We start from the raw sequence: 21134 nt of genomic DNA on the forward strand, positions 1-21134 counted from the left end.
GGGAGAAGGAGACTAAAAACACTTGCAAGACAAAGATTGGGGAATCTGAAGATTGCCTTTCATTGGCTAAGTATGGGTTGGTTTTGTGATTTCATTGGGCCAGCTGGAACTTCTCAATCCATTTTCTTTGCTGACGTGGAATATCCAGTTGGGTTGGGATCTTGGAATTCCGTGGTCGAGCTTCTTCCATTCAGATATTCCAGTGATAAATTTTAGATTTTTTTTTAGCTGTCATAAATTTTAGACCACGTGGCATTGTATCCTGTCAAATGTCCATTTTGACCCTCGAATTTTGTAAATAAAATAACTAAATGAATATTTAAATTTTAATTCGTAAAAAAATTATCGAGCTATTTCTCCAAGACATCGATGAGCAGGAGTTCCTTCCATGCAAGCATGTAGTTATATAAAATCACCTTGATTGTAGTTGGTCCTATTGACTCGAGATAGTCGGCACGTCTTAGTTCGTGATCGATTAGAGTCCCTCTTCTATCAATAGGTACTCTCAATGCTACGACCGCATGCCCAACGCTTACGAAAGAGAAGGAATCATTTTCAGTCTAATTTGTTAGATTTGGGGTTATGAGTATATATAGACTAACTCAAAATATTGACCGATTCGATTTTCAACTCGACCAACTTGAGTGGAGTGAACCATTCACATTTGAATAATTTAGGGTATTTAGTGTAATTTGTTTTGGGCTTTCCCAAAAGGTTTCATACCGATGGAGAGAGTATTATTTGATTATAAACCCATGATCATTCCCTAAATTGACCGATGTGGGACTTTCATCATTCAACATTCATGACGTGAGTTTCCGCAATCAAATCATGGTCAAACAAACCGTAATCAGAAGTATTCATGATCTGGATTATCCGCGCGGGGTGCAGCATAATACTGTACGCCTCACCGCACCCAATACCCAACTCTTTCACGTTACGATCTTCGAAGCTCGAGCCAAGACCCACCTCCTCTGTAACCCAAAAGTCTCCCGCGAAGCAAAACAGTCCATTTTTAGCACACAACTCCGATCACCGTCGTCCACTGTCTAATTCAACGGTCACTATCCACCGTCTCTGCCTATGAGTACTCCAGCAGTCCCGGGGGTAAGCTCCGTTACAATTGTTTGTTTTAATCTTCTCCAAATTGGCGGTCGATCAGTCGCATTCAGATCTCGCAGTTCGTCTTTTCTATCTCGGAACGTGTATGCTAGATCTTGACATTTTATCGAAATTCGGCGACGTTTCTAATGATGTTTTGTTGTTTTGTGTAATTCGTTTTGTAATTGGATAGGGGCCTGGCTTGTTTACTGGATTCACGAAGCTATGCAAGGGCTTAGCTGTGGTGCTGGTTGGTGGGCATATCTTGGTTCAGGTTTTTCCTGCGGTTGTTAGTTATCTCGCTCTTATTCCAGCCAGGTATCTTGTTTGGAGAACTTAGTCTTTGGATTAGTGGTAGTGATAACTGTGCAAAGCTGATTCGTACGTTCTTGCAGTAATGCCTGTAGGTTACCGGTTAGAAATGTCTTTGTTTTCTCCAGTCGAAAATTAGTCAGGAAAAAATCAAGAATCTTGTGATCACAGATGAAAATTTATTGAATTCTTGTATCTGCTAGGATTTCAGGTGGGCAGGTATATGTTACATGTTTTGAATTGAACATAGTGATCCAGAGGCTTGTCTTGTGTCCTGTGGGATTGATGGAAGTTAGTCAATAGTTTAGTTTCCATCCATGGAAATTTGGTCGTAATTGTAAAATGCAATGACTCTGTTGATTCCTCTATTCAATTTATTGGCCATAACATCCAAGTAGCGGTTTACCCTTCTTCAGATAAAACGTTTATGTTGATAAGAAGTTGCAACAAACTTTTTGAGAGGCTACTGTTGTGGATTATTGAAAGAAGTAGTCCCACGCTGGCTAATTAGGAGGAAGATCATGGGTTTATAAGTAAGGAACACTATCTCCATTGATATGAGGCCTTTTGGAGAAACTAAAAGAAAAGTCATGAGAGCTTATGCTCAAAGTGAACAATATCATATCATTGTAGAGAGTCGTGGTTCCCAACAGCTACATGATCTACTGCTTTAGGATTCCAAGGGTTGCGTTCCAAGGGCCTAAGTTTACTACTTTGATGTCTAGAACTCTTTCATTTTTTTAATCTGATGTTTTCACTGCTACACAATCTGAATTATTAACACGAGTGTGAAATGTGAATCCCTTATTATTCTGAATTGGCTTTAGTTATTTAACTACAATATTTTAGTTTCCTGATAGGAAGAAAGATTATTAATAAGAGTAGAAATGTAGAGAATGATATCCTCTGCACTAGAGTATATCATTTTATATATAAATGATCCGAGTAAAAGTATGCAAAAATGATCCCACAGTCTAAATGTTTACACTCCTGGGCCTGCAAGAGGTAAAATATAAACATCTTTTTCAGAAAACTTCTCCATCTGAGTATTTTTGTTAGCAAGTCCTCCGTTCTAACTCGACTACTCAATGAAGAGCTGAAACTGCAATATGACCTCAATCTTTTACTAGCCATCTTCTGATAACCCATAATTTACAACAAAAATCAAAATGGAGAAATATATCATTTACCAAAGAGGTGAAGGGCCATTAATTTAGGGAAAACAAGGATGACTGATGCAATGGTAGTATAGATATGAAAGCTCGATCAACTGCAAATCATGAGTCATTGTCATTCTATTCGATCATCTATTCATCAAAATACCAAAATTGTCATTATCTTTCAGTTATTCTATCGATGTTTTTCACTGCTTATATATAGAATTATCAAGCTAAGACCATATTGAATCAAAATAAAACTATTGATCAAAATGTAGAAATTTGTGCCCAGTTTAATTCATTATTTTATTTTATTTGTGTGATGTGGGAATATTTCCTCTGTAGTGTAGGAATCGATTAAATTCAGGGAAGGCAGGTATCTGACCAAGTTTTGAGTAGTTAAATTTACATGGAAAATGTGTAAACAATAAATGGTTGGGTCATTCATTCCTTTGAACTTCTATTTTGTAGGACTATTCCTTTTGCTTGGAATCTCATAACTGCTGGTTATGTGGAACAGACAGTATATGGGGTATGCACTCACGTTGTCATACACTATTTTGTTTCCCTTTACAGAATCATAATTTGAACACATCTCACTATTTTTTGTTCAATATTCACTGGAAGTTAGACTCACCGAAAGCCATATATTGCAGGTTATTGTCAGCACAGTTGGTCTCCTTTTTGTTGGGAAGCTGCTTGAACCCATCTGGGGCTCTAGAGAATTTTTGAAATTCATCTTTGTAGTCAATTTTATAACTTCTTTATGTGTCTTTATCACAGCAATTGCCCTATACTATATTACACAGGAGGAAAGTTATCTGTAAGTGCTACCGAGTCCTCGTGCATCAAAGGCTCTTTTTAGGCATACTCGTGTACATGTCTTTAGCTGATAGCGCATTATGGATTTTCATTTAAGCCATTTTTTGTCTGATTCATTCCATATAAGTATTTTACAGTCTCCCTTTATCAGCTCCTCTTTAAACATGTTTCATTTTACATCTTGTTTACATAATTTTTTTCGGTCTCAGTTATCTGCCTGTATCTGGTTTCTATGGGATTCTAGCTGGGTTCTTGGTTGGGATCAAACAAATCATACCTGATCAAGAGTTGCCATTATTGAAACTGAGAACTAAGGTATGAAAAATGTAGATAGCCACTTCCAAATTTTGAATGGTTTTTATCAGAGTTTTTCTTGAACGCTCTTTTGGGCTTTGCTTGACACTTCATGCAGTGGTTGCCATCTCTAGCTGTATTAGTATCCATTGCTGTAAGCTGTTGGACAACAGGGGCAGCAACGTATCTTCCAACAATAATATTTGGAACATACATCAGCTGGATTTATCTGAGATACTGGCAGAGGAAACCTGAAACAAAACTGAAAGGCGATCCAAGTGATGATTTTGCATTCTCTTCATTCTTCCCTGAGCTCCTACGGTATTCTGTTTATCTTGAAGTTCTTTTTTCTACTTTTTTAAGCTTCTCTGCGCATGTTTTCAGGAATATTCTGTGTTCTCTCTCTCCATAGTCCATAGCGTACTATGACTCTTGATGTTCCTGTGCAGGCCAGTCATTGATCCAGTTTCATCAATATTTCATCATCTGCTTTGTGGAAGATCTGAATCCTCTAACGATTCCGAGGACTATACTGCTGCAGGTGCCCCGCTGCCCGGTTCAGACCCCATTGAGGCATCTCGACGGAGGTAGTATTTGCTAACATTTCTCTTCTGACTCATAAGTTTAAGTGTAAAGAATAGTAAAGAATGGTATAAAACATAAACGAAATGTGTGTAATGCTCATAAAAACTGAAAATTCTACTGGTTGCAGAGAAAGGGGAGCTAGAGCTTTGGAAGAAAGACTGGCAGCTGAGAGATTGGCTGCAGCCAGAAGTGGTCAAGAGTCGGGAAGAGATGCAACAGAGAATGTTTGATAACATAATCATATATAAGCTGGCGTTCATCTGATGATCAACTACTTGGGGGGACTGTGCAGTATATCAAGAGGTCCTCTTTTCTTTATTCTGTGATGCAATTTTGTTTTGCACATTCCTTATGAGTTACAAAAATGTTGCTTCATTTATGCCCTTTGCAGCATTATTGTGGATTTATTTGTATACAGCCCAAGATATATAGAGTCCAATTTCCTCCCAAGTTTCTCCCACTTTTATTTATCTATTTATACGAGTAAAATACATTTTTTATCATCGAAAAGTTTCTATTTCTTCCTTAAATTGTTAAAATAAAGGGTTTCTTTAACTTTTAAGATTTGAATTTAGTTTCTATTTACTCGTTAGTGGCTCGTTCGTACAAAGGATTTGGAGATAGAAACGGGCAAAGATTTGTTATACCCTTATTTGATATAAGGTTTACGAAATAACGCATTCTTATAAGGTTTACGGAATTATGTACTCTCAGGCATGGTTCATACGAAGGACTTGGAGATAGAAACGGGCAAAGATTTATGATACCCTTATTTGATATAGGTTTATGGAATAACGCATTCTTATAAGCTTTATGGAATAATATTCTCAGCATGGTTTATACTCATAAATAATAATATTCAATACAGTTATAAAGAACTTTCTTTTTGCCTCCTTATATTTTTATTTGTAATTTTATTTTGAATATACTTTAATCAAATCTGGGTAACCAAAATTAGTGTAATTAATTATTTAATTAGAAGTATTCAATAATATTTTATTTTAATGTATATTTAATTCGTTATTTTAATTAGTTCTTGTAATTTTAAAACTTAAATTAATTGATTCAAATAAAATTTATAATTAGTAATAATAAATTCTAATTAATTAAATATTTTAATGTAATGAAGCAAATTAGCAAACTTTAGCCATGTTAGCATTAATGTAGGCTGGTTTTCAAAGTCATAAGGCAAAAAAGAAAAGCAATGGTGAGACATTAGGATAAAAAGTAGAGTTCATTATGTACTTTAAAGCATCTTAAGATAAGTGCATAAAAAGAAAGCCCTGAAAACACCCATTCCCTTTCGCTTTCAATCCAAAAACCGCAAACCGCTTAATTTTCTAACTTTACGATACTAAATAGCAATATAAAATGACATATCCACCGTTAGTAACGATCCATCCTGTCCTCCAACCATCTCCACCTGCAGAAAGAAAATGAAGTAAAACAGTGTTGAATATTTAAAAGTACAGAGACTAAAATGAAATGAATAGGAGTGATGAATTACGTACATCTTGTAATCCCGTCTGGGTCCGATTTTGGTCATATGATTCTCGCCGTAGGCATAATTCTCTTCAGCTCGCTTGGCGTTTCGAAACGCACAACAACCGATGGAGTAAACGACAATGAAAAAAACGAGTACCACAACATTGAGAATAGAGAGCTTATGCCAGTCTTTTCTTGCAGTCTCAAGCACACCTGCTTTGCACGAGTCGCACTCGAAGCACAGCACGTTGGGTGCCCCGTTCCATCGGTAGCAATCGGGGTCTTGACCGTTCTCGCTGCATGACGCCGGCGGCTTGCAGCAGCCCGACTGCATGCCCAAAATTTACTTGAAAACCGTGCTCGTTTTCTAATCATTTCTTTACTACAAATACAAAAAAAAATAAGGGAGTACCTGAATTGGAGTGATGTCCCTTTGCAAGTAATTAAGAGGAGTCCAAGAAGGAAGGTGATTGCAAGTATTAGACCCCAAAATACAGCTTCTAATAGTGACCCAATTCCGAGGATCATCCACTCTCTTCCTTAGCCACGTCGAGTAATCCCCCAGCCCATGCTCGCCGCCGCCGCCTTTACTGGCCACAACAAGGCCAAAAACTGTGAGGCCCAAGAGCGTGGCAATGAGCAGCAACATGACGAACAAATAGAGCCAGAGCGCCCAAGCTACATTGAAACAGGCCCCCACGAACCCCGCCAGCGAAATGACGAGCACCACAAAGCCGACCACCAGCAACGGCGTCTGGAGAAACCCCTCGCACGTCGTGCTGTTCCGAGCCATCCATAGGGCGCCGCCGATGATGGGGATTGAGGCTAAGAGCGTTAGGAAATTCAGGAGTCCGATCACTGAGTTGCTTAGTTTGTTCATCACTCTGGATTTTGGGTTTTTCTGAAATTATGAGAAAATTTATTGGGTTTTTTAAAAATTTTGTAGAAAGGGGATTGATTTGAAAGGATTGTAATTCAAGCTTTGAGAGGTTCTAATGGGAGGTTTATAGTTTGAAAATGTTTGTGAACCTTTTGCTTTTTCAAATTTCTTTGTCCTTAAGCTAAGAACTCTCTTATTTTTATTTCAACGAGATGGGTGATTCGAAACTCGCCTCTTGACCGCTAGCAGATATTGTCCTTCAGGTCCCAACATCCTCGGCACTCGTTTCTTTCTCCAATCGATGTATAACTCCCACCAAATCTACTCCATTCGGGCTCAGCGTCCTTGTTGGCACAGTGTCTCGTGTCTACCCCTTCGGGGAACAGCCTCCTCGCTGGCATATCGCCTGGTGTCTGACTTTGATACAATTTGTAACGACTTGGGCCCACTGGTAGCATATATTATTCTCTTTGAACTTTCCTTTTCAGATTTCCCATCGACGCTTCTGCTAGAGAAAGTTTCTACACCCTTACAAGGAGTGTTTCGTCCTCTTCCGACTAATGTAGGATATCACGGTTTATGCTTTATTATGACACAGATGGTATTATGATTTTTTGTATGATGTTTTATGTGGTGAGCTATGTTTGAATTGATAAGAACTAATCTTTTTTTAACACGAAAAAATGAGCTGCATATGAATTTAAACCTTCGATTTCAATAAAAACAATATATTTATGTTTATTTTGATTTAAAGAGTCGATCTCTTAGCTATTAAGATATGATCATGTTCGTAATTCATGATGATATTTTGAATTTCAAGTACTTTACTCTAAACTTTGTTGGTCTAGTGAGAGAAATAATGGGCCCATCTATAAACAATTGTATTAAAATATATTTACGAAATTGCCATTGAGAAGAGAGTCTTTTAGTCTTAAGGAAGAGAGGAGGCATCTATTCTTTATGTGATTTATAAAGGCAAGTAAAGAACATTTGGATTTGTGCATTTTGGTCATACCATATTCTTTTATATATATATATAGGTTCATATTTGTTGGGCCCAATAAAAGCCCATGTTTCTTATTGGGCCTCGTTGTATCATAGTCTATTTTCATGGGCCTTGATTTTCAGAATTTAAAATGGAAATTATATCAAATAAATAAAGATGTATTTTATTAATATTTAAATCCATACTAATGTATAATCATTTGACAAAAAATATATATATATATATATATATATATCTTAATTACACGACTTAATAAAAAAATTAAAATTAGATCGATTTTTCATCCCTCTTATCAAAATCTACCTAGGATGCTTTGTGTTCTTACCGAATCATAAATAAAAACGATTGAAATTGAAAAATGATCTTAGCAATAGATTTGACGATGCAACCTTTTATATCATTCACACCTGTTGGATGATGAAAGCCCCACATCGGCTAATTTAAGGAATGATCATGGTTATAATAAAGGAATACTCTTCCATTGTTGTGAGGCATTTTGGGAAGCTCAAAGCAAAGTCATCAGAGCTTATACTTAGAGTAGACAATATCATACCATTGTGGAGAGTCGTGTTCATCTAATATCACCTACTCATGAAAATAAAATTCGTATATTATTATTTTCAATAGTGTTATGTGTGAAATATGAACGTAATTGAATAAAATAAAACAAACGGACTCAAAAGAACCGTGCACGTCCAGATTAAGATTTTCAAATTCAAGTTCCAATAGAACGAGGAAAAACCCGTTTGAATTCTTAGATTAACAAAATATAGAAAACCCGAGTAAAAAATTATAAACGTATTAATACAATATTAATTAAAGTAAGTCAAACTTAGACCGTTCTTCAATATTAGCAGTAAAAACCGTTTTTTACTGTGACAATCTTAATTAATAATAGAAGGTACCATTTTTAAATTTTCTAATACATTCAACCACTCCAAATATTTTATCTATAAAATAAACAAAATACAACTCCATTGGTATTTTTTCAAATTCCAACTTTGACCCTAACCCTAGCCCTAGCGGCGAGCATTTAACAGAAGCTCCAAATCCACCGGTGTGGCATTTAATGACTTCAGACTCTCTCAGAGTTTATTTACCAAAAATAAATAAATAAATAAAAATAGCAGAATTGCATAATTTGGTTAATTTTTTCGTAAAATTGGAAAACCATTCCCCGGAAATTACATTCCAAGACACAGGGGTAAAACCGTCAGTTTAATTAAAAATAGCAGAAGTCCACGTGGCAGATTATGGTTCTTGCACTTGCTGGGTCAGGAGTCGGGAGAACCGGATATTACCGACAGATAATGAAGATACCGGGAAAGATTCTGTGACAGCTTCCTCACGCGCCCAACTTGACTTGAAGAGCGCGTGGTCCATGCCACAATTTTCCCTTTGACTTCACACGTGCCGTCCGTGCGTGCCTTTAAGCTTCTATACTTCTATTCCAATTTCGGGTCTTTTGAATGCGTTTTTCAATATCACAGACTGCCTTTTTTTTAATGCACGTTTTTTTCATTAATTATGTCACACAAAATCAAATACATTTAATATATCAAATCATAAATTATTAATTCTGTTTTGTAATGTTATTTATTTATTAAGATGAATAGTAGGGATGTACCCGAGTCGAGTTAGGTTGAATTGAAGAAATTTTTTTACCAACCCAAAAGTTCGGGTTAGTTGGACTTGTGACTCAACCTAAAATTTTTCACTACCCAATCCAACTTAAATTTTCGGATTGGGTTGTCAGTGGTTAAATTTTTTTTTATTTATCCACCATTCATAATTATTCAATGCAAATTTAGATAAAATATATTAAAAATTTACAAAGAAACTCAAATCGACCTATAATAGCCATACAGACAACTTCTTCATCAACAACAAGTTAGATACTAAATAACCACACATCGTGAACAATTGATTACTCTAAGAGTAAGAAAAATAGGATCATAGTTACGTAAATTAAAAAACAATATAAATAATTAGTATATACTATAATACTAAAATATTTTGAGTAAATTTTGATATTTACAATTATTTACTCTCCCCGATGTTGAGCATCAAGTCATTCAAGTGCCTGTTTCAAATCCAATTGAGGCATCTGAAAGGAGGTCATTTTTGTTAGACTTATAAGTTCATCGTGTTCTATTTTAAACTATTACAACTGAACAATCCAAACCCACCTCTAGCAAATAGTATTCTCTCTGAGCTATATTTTTAGATTTCCCTCAAGGTTTTTAAAAACGCGTCTACTCCACGCCTTTATATGAATGTTTCGTTCATCGCTTTAACCGATGTCCGATCTCACAATCCACCATCCTTGGGGCCTAACATCCTTGTTGGCACACTGTCCCGTGTCTGGCTTTGATATCATCTGTAATAGCCCAAATCTATGCTAGCAGATATTGTCATATTTGGTTTTTCCTTTCGGGCTTCCACTCAAGATTTTGAAAACGCATCTACTAAGAAGAGGTTTCTACACCCTTATAAGAAATGCTTCATTACTGTCTCTAAATAATGTGAGATCTCACAATTCACCCCTTGGAGGCCCAGTGTCCTCGCTAACATACCGTCTTGTGTCTAGTTTTGATACCATTTGTAACAGTCTAAGCCCACCGCTAGCAAATATTGTCCGGTTTATTTGGTCAATTACTTATCATCATCAACCTCACAATTTTTAAAACGTGTATGATAGAGAGAGGTTTACACACTGTGATGCAGTCAGAATTGGTGTAGAGTCGGAAGGAGATACAACAAATAATGTCGGATAATTAATCCTATGTTGTTGATTAACTTAGAGACTCTGCATAGTATATGATGAAGAGGTATATATATGTGCGTATGTATGTATATGTATATATATATATATGTATATATATGTGTATGTATATGTATATATGCATGTATTAAGAAAAATGAAACTTTGTAAAATTCTAAGTAACAGGAAAAAAATTGACCAGAGCGACGGCACCAGGCACCAACACGGAAGTCTGGTCGATTAAATAGAGACAAGGGTAGTACGGTAATTTCAGTAGAAGGACAATGGGGCCAGTTCCGTAATTATGCTCTAAAAGCAGGCGAAACTTTAGAAATAATTAAGAGAGCACAAAGAGGGCGCCGAAGTAAAAGAAAAAAAATTGAGAAGAAATTAGGAAACAAAAGAAAGAAATACGAAAATTAGCGGACGCGAAAGGAAATAATTGAATGAGGATGAGAGTGGTTTTGAAATCCGGAGAACCGATCTCCCTCCCCCCTCCCTTTCCCTTCTCTGTCAGGGTTCTCTTTCGTCCCTCATCGGTTCAATTTCTCACTTTCTCGCTCCGGAGGCAAAATTTTTCCGCCAGCCAAGACGAGAGAGAGAGAGAGAGAGAGAGAGAGATACGAAGGGCGGAGATTGTGAACTCGGAGTGAGATTGAGGTTTTGCATGTGATAGCGCAGAGCTTTTCAATCGGCATTGTCGGTTCCATCTGATTCCAAACCCTTTGATTCAGCCGTTTCAGTCTTTATCATCACGTACGCTTGTATTGGTTTTGATTCCATTTTTCTTCATCGTTTTGGTGGTTTCTGTTCAAGATTTGGCACGGAGTTATCCGTGTAGCTCGTCGTGCTGCCACATATTCCGGCGTATTCTCGATGTTACACGTTCAGTGAGAAAAAGGAACAGCGATCGATTTCTCGAGTGGTTTTTGTTTCTTCTTTAGCGTTTGCCTTGGCTGGATATGGTATTTAGGATCTTTATTGTGAATAAGATATGTTCGTGAGGCTTCTTGTTTGATATGGTTGCGAAAGTAGTCGAATTGATTTCCGGCGGTGCTATTCGGCGCGCACCGTGTGTTGTGCGTTGAAAACGGTTGTTTTTTTGAGGGTGCCCATGCTACTGGCCTCATTTTCATGCCGCCTGAACCATTGCCCTGGGATCGGAAAGATTTCTTCAAGGAGAGGAAACACGAGAGGTCAGAGTTCCTCGGACCTGTACCTAGATGGAGAGACTCATCCAGTCACGGATCCGGTGAGTTTAGTAGGTGGGGATCAGGCGATTTTCGTAGACCGCCAGGTGAGCTATACACTCGTTGCTTTCCTTTCTGATTTCCTTTAGTTTTTTAGGTTTGGAAGAGTCAAGAATCTACATCTCTTTCCATGTCGGGCTCTTCATGGAGACTCGTAGTTCTAATCATATACTATTATTTTGCTTAATTGAAACCAAAGTGAAGTGTTATTTCTGTCCCTTCGGTAAATTCTGGATTCTTTCTTCCTGATAGATCTAGTCGACGGAGGATTTATCAGATAAATATCATGATTTATAAAGTGTTCATCATATAATAGTCGTCGATGGTCAGATCCAAAGGTCTATCGCCTGTATTAGTCTCAACTAGAATTCTAAATTTGGCTGCAGAAACTGCTCAGATAATTTTGTTTTCAACTTTTTGCCTCATTTTAGGCCCTCTGCTTGTATTGATTGTGTTTTCTTTTGTATTTTCTTCTTCTTTTTTGAAATATTTTTGAAGGTCACGGTAGGCAGGGTGGCTGGCATGTGTTCTCTGACGACTGTGGTCATGGATATGGGCCTTCCATGTCATTCAATAACAAGATTCTGGAAAATGTCAGTAGCAGGCCTTCTATTTCGCATGGCCATGGGAAGTATGCTAGGAATAGTAGGGAAAGTAGGTCTTTTAGTCAAAGAGATTGGAAAAGTCATTCCTGGGCAACAAGTAATGGGTCTACGAACAATGGTGGTAGGCTGCAGCATGATCTAAATTATGATCAGAGGTCAGTTCATGATATGCTGATATATCCCTCTCATTCTCATTCTGACTTTGTGAACCCAAGAGATAAGGTAAAAGGCCAGCATGATAAGATCGACGATTTCAATGGGTTAGGCACAAACCAGAGACGTGATCGGGACTACTCGGTGAGTTCCTCAGGGTGGAAGCCTCTTAAATGGACACGCTCTGGTGGCTTGTCTTCACGCACTTCAACATCAGGCCATTCCAGTAGCACAAAGGGCATTGATGCTTTAGATTCTAATGATACAAAGTCTGAGACCGTGTTGCAAAATGCATTGCAGAATCTGTCTCCTTCAGCTGATCATGCTGAGTGCGCAAGGTCTTCTCTCCCATGTGACGAGGCAAATGCCAAGAAGAAGCCGCGACTAGGATGGGGTGAGGGACTTGCCAAGTATGAGAAAAAGAAGGTCGAAATTCCTGATGGTACTGTCTTTACAATTGTTAATGCAGAAGCTACCCAGTCTCTGAATTCTAGCTTGATTGACAAAGGTCCTAGAGGTTCAGGATTTTTCGATTGTACCTCACCTGCGACCCCTTCTTCCGTCATTTGTGGTTCCTCTCCAGGTACACACCAGCGCCCTTTTGTATTTTTGTTACTGTGGGGAAAATATCCAATTCATGTGGCATTTATCAAGTGATAACACATTCAACTGTTTGCAGTACTGGCATTTATCAAGTGTTTAATGTATCTATATTGAACATAAAATAGTCTCAATCAGAAGTTCAGCCAAGCTAGAACAAAAGTACATAAAAAAATTAACAAAATGACAAAGGTACATTGACTATTCCCGTGGTTGTGAGAAGTCATAAATTTAGGAAAAAGCATGGTAATCAGTAACTAGATGTTATAGTTTAATAAAATCAGCATATGAACATGGCAGAGGAGGCTATAACGTGTAGGAAATCATGATCGCGTTTATGTCAACTTCAAGTACCAGAAGTTGAAAAAGAATATCTTAGGTTATTTCTAGTGAGGAAGAGAGAGATAAGAAAGACATTCATAGATGAAGTAGGATAAAAAATGAGGAGAAGGTTTACAAAAAAGTTCTCATTTTATGATGACATGAGGATGCCCAAGGATAGAGAAGACTATAAATGAGGAAGATGATGCTAACAAACTATAAGGGACAGAGTAATAAAAGAGGAAACAGGCATGTCTTGAGACAGATAAAAGTCAGGAAGACGATGCTTTTCGGAAGGATAACCAATAATTTGACGTTTGACAATTCCTTCTAATGATTGCCTACCTTAATCCCCAAGCAGCGGTGGGGGTGCTCATCAGCATGATGGGGAAGCCTAGCAGATTAATAAGAGAGTAGAAATATCAGGACTTTTCAGGGAGAGAGAGAAAGAGAGAGAGAGAGAGGAGAGACTGGTCGGGGCTAGTTTGCCCTTGGGTTCTGATATGTTCGGCCTAATGCTTGTTTCTAATATCCATAAATGGTATACATCTTACATTGTGGGCTGTTCTCAGAATTGTCCGATGTGGCTAAGGTATCTTAGAGAGAAGGATTTCACTTCGAAAAAATTGGTGCTTTTAATACTGCCATGTTGTGATCACTCCAGTCTGTTGTCTTTATTGCTATCATCAAGTGAAATGTGTTTGCAGTTTACTGAAATCAAACTCCTACATCTGTGTTTCACTGTGCAGGTGGGGATGAAAAATCATCTGGAAAGGCATCAAGTGATAATGATGTCAATAACTTTGGTTCACCTGGTTCTGGTTTTCAGAATCAGTATGAGGGTTCACCTGCTTCTAATTTAGAGAAGTTGGATCGTTTTTCGATACCTAATTTGGGTTCTCCTCTCAGTCAACTGCTGCAATCTACTGATTCAACTTCAGTGGACTCCCGTGTTGTGAGTTTCACTGCCTTGAGTAAGTTGCTTGCATATAAAAAGGAAATTTCTAAAGTGTTGGAGATGACCGAGACTGAAATTGATTTACTTGAAAATGAGCTGAAGGGGTTGAGATCTGGAAGTAAGGGTTACTTTTCTTCTTTCCCCTTGGCATCCAGTTCTTTGCCGGTGGGAGATAAATGCTTTGAAGAGCACAGTAATGTCACTGATATGATCCCGCCAGTTGCTACCCTGCCAGTTGTTACTTCCACAAATAATAATTCAATAACGATGCCACATTCTACAAGTGACTCGGAAGAAGTGCATGCTGATGTCAAGGAAAATGATCAGTCGGATGCGAAGGAATCTGTCATCATGAAAGAGAAGCTAACACTTACTGGTTGCAGTGTTGAAGATAATGTTGTGGCCTCGGTTGACAATAACATGCTTATAAAGAGTGAAGGTCTCGCATTAGAGCCCATTTCTAGTGACATTTATGAATATGCTGATGAGGGAGGAGATAACGTGTTTGATTTAATTCTGGCGTCCAACAAAAAATCTGCACGTGAGGCTTCTGAAGCTTTGATCAGGCTGTTGCCTGCCAATGAACGGAAGATCGATATTTGGAGCACAAATGCCTGCTCACAGAATCAATGTTCAATGAAAGAGAGATTTGCAAAGAGAAAGAAGTTATTAAGATTTAAGGAAAGAGTAATTGCACTTAAGTTTAGAGCCTACCAGTCCTTGTGGAAGGAGAGTTTGCATGTGCCTCCTGTAAGAAACCTACGTACAAAATCTCAGAAAAAATATCAGTTGAGTTTGTGGACAAATTACAGTGCTTACCAGAAGAACCGATCTTCCATCCGATTCCGTATGCCTTCACCTGGTAAGGAGAGATCTAATCTATGTCCTTTCATTCATGAATATTTTAAACAGGGTTTGGTCTATTGACTTGCTTCTTTTATCAGCAATGGTATCAGTTTGCATTTATGAAACTTAACTGGTGTTCTAAGACATAAACTTCGTATCTGTGTTTATTTTGGTGTCTCTACCACAAAGATTGAACCCATATGAAATGCTTGGACGAAACCCCTTCCACCGACTGATCTTAATGTTGACTGTCCACATTTGTTCTCAAATGCTAGTTCAGTTTATTGTCTGTGGTTCGAAGTCGATAGGTTTCTCTGAGCTTTTTGCATCTTTTTTTGATATTTCGTCTCAGCAGCAATGGTACTCTCTGTGGACTAATTTTGTTGATGCTCCCCTTTACTTCTTTAGTTTGCCTCATGTGAACTTTTTCCCTCTTTAAATCAGGAAGCGTACATATGTGGAGAATCTCTTAATGTGATACAATTGATACTATCATTTTAAACTTTAAACTGGCCTTGCAGCAGGAAATCTGAACCCCGTTTCTAACACGGAGATTCTGAAGCACGTGAGCAAGCAGCTTTCTAATCCCCAGACTAAGCAGTATCGGAAGGCGTTGAAGATGCCCACATTAATTCTAGACAAGAAGGATAAGATGGCATCAAGGTTCATCTCTAATAATGGATTAGTTGAGGATCCGTGTGCGGTTGAGAAGGAAAGGATGATGATTAACCCATGGACCTCAGAAGAGAAAGATGTTTTCATGGAGAAGTTAGAATATTTCGGGAAGGACTTTGGAAAAATTGCTTCCTTTCTTGATCATAAGACAACGGCAGACTGTATTGAGTTCTACTACAAAAATCACAAATCCGATTGCTTTGAGAAAACTAAGAAGCTGGAGTTTGGGAAGAAAGCAAAGTCCTCCACTGGTAACTATTTGATGACAACAGGGAAGAAATGGAATCCAGAAACAAATGCTGCTTCTCTCGACATTTTGGGCGCTGCTTCAGCAATGACAGCTTGTGCTCATAAGTATTCTAGCAGCAGGTCGGGTGGAAGAACTGCATGTTACACGACTCAATTCGATGATAATCTATCAGAAAGGGCCAAAAGTTTTCATAGTTTTGGGAATGAAAGAGAAAAGGTTGCTGCTGATGTTTTAGCAGGTATCTGTGGTTCCCTGTCTTCAGAAGCCATGGGGTCATCATGTATCACTGGTAATTTCCACAGAAGAGATGGTTCTCAGGATTTGAAGTGCAAAAAGGGTGCTACAACCATATTAAGACGGCGTATGACAGCCAACCTTCTGCAGTCTGTTGACGATGAGGTTTGTTCGGACGAAAGTTGTGGAGAAATGGATCCTTCTTATTGGACAGATGGGGAGAAGTCTCTTTTCATAGAAGCAGTGACAGTTTATGGGAAGAATTTCTCAATGATCTCTACCCATGTAGGATCGAAATCCATGGACCAGTGCAAGGTCTTCTTCAGTAAAGCACGGAAGTGCCTTGGTTTGGATTTGATATGCTCTGCAAAGAAAATGCCAGCAAATGGAAGAGACTGCAATGCTAATGGATGTTGCGGTGAAGCAGGTGTGGACAGAAATGCCTTTCCTTGCGAAGGGGTTGGAAATGGTGGGGAATTGGAGTCCATGAATCCACAATCTACACATCAGGAAGTTAAAGAGATTAATATTCATAGTAATACAGCTGTAGATGCCATGGTGTCTGATGTCTGTCATAGGAAGGATAGCTCTCATTCAGCTTTGGACGAGGACTGCCAGTCTGTGAATTCTGCCAACGATAAGAATCGCTCGCTACACAATCATGCAGTCGTGTCTGATGAAACTGCGAAGGAACAAGGAAATTCTTCTCGGGTCACAGTATCAGTTGGAAATGGTTTGGATGCCGAAACAAAGAGGGGAAATATGGATACTAGCACTGGTCAAGGTGCGAAAGCCCCAGTTCACACAGCTGATAGCTCTTTAGCGCCCTTAAATTCTCATGTCACCTCAGTTCCTAAAGATGAACAAGGGCGTCTACATGTCAGAGTGCGTTCACGCAGTTTGTCTGATTCTGAACAATTGTCTATAAATGGTGACGTGAAACTATTTGGTCAGATTCTTACCCATTCCTCATCTGTGCCAAGTTCAAGTTCTAATGGGAACCGAACGCAGCACAACAAGTTCAAGCGCAGATTGAAAGCAAGTAGCCATGGAAATCTGAGTACTGCCAAGTTCAGTCGTAAAAGCTCTTCAGGTCAAGAGGATGTTCCCTCAAGAAGTTACGGAATTTGGGATGGAACCCAAATGCGCAACGGGCTTTCATCACTGCCCGATCCCACTACCCTACTGTCCAGATATCCTACATTTGATAATTTCTCTAAATCTACCTCCCCTATAGAGCAGCAGCAGCAGCAGCCCATTCTCAATGAACAGAAATCAAATTGTGATTCCCAGATGTCGGAGGTAAATAGTAGTAAGGTGGCTCAGGAGGTAGTTGGAGGAATTATTGTAGGAGAGATTTGTAATGATGATGATGATGATGCACTAGATGCTAAATTGCATTGCAATAAGGCTTGAGGATGGTGGCTCCTAGGAAGAGAGAATTAGCTGGTAGCAGATTTATGTTTAGAGAGAGCCTTTCAACAGAGGCACTCTCTTAGCAGCAATTGGTTTCTTTTGCTGCAACCCATGTATCATAGTTTCGTTGATGTCAATGAATGATAGCAGAATTTGACGGTTCTTATTGCCGTCTTTGTAGGAGGAAAAAGAAAGAGTAATGCTTCAAAATTATTTTTCTTCAGTTTAACATAAATTTCAATTCCAGTCAACACTTAGGGAGCTGTTGGGAATCGCCATTTGATTTCTGTTCATTTGGAATTTGATCTTCCTAAATGTTTCAGGCAGAAGAGGCTAATAGTGCCATACGCAAATAGCACATCTGGTTGGCAGATCTGATGGGGCCTATAAGAGGATGTATGGATCTTATCTTTTAAATTGTTTCTAGAACCTATCTTTTAATATCTTTCATTAAAGAAAAAAAAAAAAAAAAAAAACGTAGACGAAAAGATATGCTTGTGTAATTAAAGTATAAGGATAAGAGAATAGGACCAATCTTTTTGACATCCATGCTATGCTTTATTCATCCACTCCATTTCTGGCATCTTCAGCCCCTTCCGGAGGAAGTGGCTCAACGATTTTGACAACCTTTCAACAAGAACAAGAGAAAGTCCCTTTTTAGTCATACATGAAAGAAACAAGTTTAAAACAAATACAAGAAATTAAGCACTAGGAAGCTACTTCACATAAAATGCTTCATGTGCCAACTCAACAAATTGAGACGTTTATTTAAAGGGGGAAGCCATATAAAATATCATGAATGCTTCCATAGGAATAGGTTAACACGAGATGATTGGACAAGACCAATGCGCGCCAACCATGAAAATATTGTCTTCCCATACGCATACAAATGCAACAGAGTTATCTAATGAAATTGCATCATATGTGAAGGCATATATAACCCAGTAGAGTCTAGCCTTCTATAATGTTACTTGACTGCCAACATGGGCGTTGTTCAAAAAAATATAAATGCACTCATCCCATTGAATTTTTGCATCTCTATTATTCTCAATGGACACAAGCATCTGGACAAGAAAACGGAAGTATGACACTTATGTTATATACTGAATTCAAAGCTTACCTCATTGGTTCTTGGGTGATAAAGGACCAATTGATGTGCGTGCAAGCAGTAGCTATAGTCTCCAGGCACAGGTTTCATAGCCTTTTGGTAACTTCTGGACAGAATGTGCATGGTTTCTTTGCAAGAAGAAAGGGGAATCAAATTCAAGATGGGGACAGCAACATAGAGAGGATCACCTAAGAGGAAAAGACAGTTTTTTCTTTTTCTTTGAGCAACGCATTTTCAGCACAGTCGATGAAATTGCGAGCTCACAAATACGCAAGTCAACTAATGGTTGTTAGAAAAAAGTTCATCTACAAAACAAGCAATGAGAACCCCCAAAACATTTAAAGTTAAAAGAATTGATCAACTTTAAAGAAGCATTACCCAATAGAGGATGCCTATTGAAGAAAGATGGACACGGATTTGGCGGGGTCACCCAGATTGAATTTCCACCTGTAAAATATATGACGAAATTTAAACCCTTTGAATTGTGGTGCATTGCACAGTTCACTCTCTTTATCAAGAATATTTCCACTATCAGACCAGCTGCAAACTCTATTTAAATGGCTTCCAAAAATAATCGATAACATGCCAATCAATATTTAGTGTATGAAAATAGTGAAGAAATTGAGACCTTGGCAGTAAAGCCCATCGCACCAGAAAATTAATTTGTAGTTTTACGTATAAGCAGAAAATGCAGATGCGAAGATTGTAAAAGTTTGGTCGTTGCAGTACGTGTAAATACATAAGGTGCCTTTTAAGCCTAATGGAATAAGCCCTCCCTCTTTCTTTACCAATCAGAAGTCTCTTGGGCATGTAATTGCAACTCAACAAACAGAAGAAGTCCTCTGTGACCTATTTCAAAGGAATCAGTAGAGGAGCAATGATAAAAGGAGAGGTACATCCGCTTAACTATTTCACAGAACACGCGTGGTGAGGGTTAGCAAAAGGTATACCCATGCTTAGGATATACTTAAAAGTGAAAGAAACTCATATACTTCGGTGACAGTGAAAACTAACAAAAATGTGAATAACAGCAGAAAAATCCTTTTAAATAGAAAAGCATGTACAGAGAACTGTATTCAGGAGGTTCTTCCAACAAAAGGAGATACCTGGACCAAAGTGTGTTCTCCTCGTTCGTCTATCTCAAGAACATTGACTTTTCTGAAAGCTGGTTTCCCTGCTCAAGTTATAAATTCAAAAAAAGTAAACATGATTGAATATTGAAACTAGTAACTATTGAAACACGGTAAGATAGACAATGGAAGTAAACATGAACAGGATCATGATCGTGATGGCCATATAAAATTTATCTAGAAATCCATGAATAATGACACTCCACTTTCTTAGCCAACAACTTAAGAGACTTTTGCTTTCCCTATCATGTACATTTTTATGGTAGCAACACTGTCCTCTCCAGAGAACATGATTTTTATTGAATCAGCATATAAGATGCGAGCAAAAACCTGAGGAAGTAGCAACGTACAGGCCCTGAGCAACCTCAGGTATTGCATCCATCCAATTAGCAGGTCAATGCTCACCTACAAAGAAAGCGCTCTTAATCATTTATATGCAATTAACAGAAAAAAAAAAAAAAGAAAAAAATGACCCTTGCTAATAGAATTTCCGACAAATATCATCTAACAAGTAACACTGCAGGATTAATATTACTCTCAGAACAGTAAACTAGTTTAAGGGATGAAATGAAAAAGGTTAACCATAACCAGAAATGTCATAATAGATGTACCTCATCATCTTGAATTATTCAAGTTACAAGTTTTTAAAATTCCTCTTTGTACCTTGCATAGTTTAGACAAGAAAAAACAGTAAGAAAGACGAAGATATTATATGTTCAGATGTTCTAGAATGTTTACATCACATTTTTCTAGTATTAATGTATTTTTTGCTAGATAACTTCTGAAAACTAGCAACTTATATTCTAAAATTAGCAACTATAACAGCCAGAAGTTTAAAAATGAAAACATGCAGATACGTTCAAATTTATCGATTTAATAACTGGATCTGCTTGTTTCCCTTGGAAAGAGCTTTCCCCCACCAATGTATGAGTTTCTAATACTTGCCTAGAAGATGACGCACTTTCTCTAGCATTTTTTTGGACTTGACTGAAATAATTACTCACCTATCCCTTTTATCTATGATTGCTTCGTCACCAGCCATTTCCTCATATTATTTATTCATTCTTGTTTTCCTTTACTACCAAAAATCAGGATACTGACACTGGGTGGGGGAGGCCTGTTGCCTGTTATTTGTTTACCAGACAGATTTCACATTCATCAATCTTTCTAGGTTTGCAAGAC

The 21134-nt window shown here is 38.0% G+C and overlaps 3 protein-coding genes and 1 pseudogene across 5 annotated transcripts; 2 read left to right on the forward strand and 2 right to left on the reverse strand.

Moving 5' to 3' along the window:
* Nucleotides 1-947: 947 nt before the first annotated feature.
* LOC111810436 (rhomboid-like protein 19) lies at nucleotides 948-4721 on the forward strand. Its single transcript, XM_023697145.2, has 8 exons — nucleotides 948-1107; nucleotides 1295-1419; nucleotides 3042-3102; nucleotides 3227-3393; nucleotides 3602-3707; nucleotides 3805-4007; nucleotides 4136-4273; nucleotides 4399-4721. The coding sequence occupies exons 1-8, from the start codon at nucleotides 1084-1086 to the stop codon at nucleotides 4499-4501; spliced, it is 927 nt and encodes a 308-aa protein (XP_023552913.2). The 5' UTR covers nucleotides 948-1083; the 3' UTR covers nucleotides 4502-4721.
* Nucleotides 4722-5486: 765 nt separating this feature from the next.
* LOC111807228 (tetraspanin-6) lies at nucleotides 5487-6770 on the reverse strand. Its single transcript, XM_023692863.2, has 3 exons — nucleotides 6169-6770; nucleotides 5783-6084; nucleotides 5487-5694 (listed from the first exon to the last, which is right to left on the reverse strand). The coding sequence occupies exons 1-3, from the start codon at nucleotides 6634-6636 to the stop codon at nucleotides 5658-5660; spliced, it is 807 nt and encodes a 268-aa protein (XP_023548631.2). The 5' UTR covers nucleotides 6637-6770; the 3' UTR covers nucleotides 5487-5657.
* Nucleotides 6771-10837: 4067 nt separating this feature from the next.
* Nucleotides 10838-17937, forward strand: LOC111780724 (uncharacterized). 2 transcript variants are annotated; one of them, XM_023661218.2, is made up of 4 exons: nucleotides 10838-11703; nucleotides 12155-12997; nucleotides 14085-15155; nucleotides 15664-17937. In XM_023661218.2, exons 1-4 carry the CDS (start codon nucleotides 11541-11543, stop codon nucleotides 17712-17714), a joined length of 4128 nt encoding a protein of 1375 aa, XP_023516986.2. In that variant the 5' UTR covers nucleotides 10838-11540; the 3' UTR covers nucleotides 17715-17937. The 2 variants fall into 2 exon arrangements, with proteins under 2 accessions (XP_023516986.2, XP_023516976.2); XM_023661208.2 differs by having other exon boundaries at nucleotides 10841-11703; nucleotides 15661-17937.
* A 220-nt stretch (nucleotides 17938-18157) lies between these two features.
* Nucleotides 18158-20596, reverse strand: LOC147794927 (RNA pseudouridine synthase 5-like; annotated as a pseudogene). The gene is made up of 6 exons (XR_015422778.1): nucleotides 20564-20596; nucleotides 20283-20357; nucleotides 19929-19996; nucleotides 19201-19269; nucleotides 18835-19010; nucleotides 18158-18341 (listed from the first exon to the last, which is right to left on the reverse strand). The product of XR_015422778.1 is annotated as an RNA pseudouridine synthase 5-like (transcript).
* Between the last annotated feature and the right edge of the window lie 538 nt (nucleotides 20597-21134).

Source organism: Cucurbita pepo, chromosome 1 (genome assembly GCF_057944985.1).
Source record: "Cucurbita pepo subsp. pepo isolate OVF chromosome 1, ASM5794498v1, whole genome shotgun sequence".
Lineage (NCBI taxonomy): Eukaryota > Viridiplantae > Streptophyta > Magnoliopsida > Cucurbitales > Cucurbitaceae > Cucurbita > Cucurbita pepo.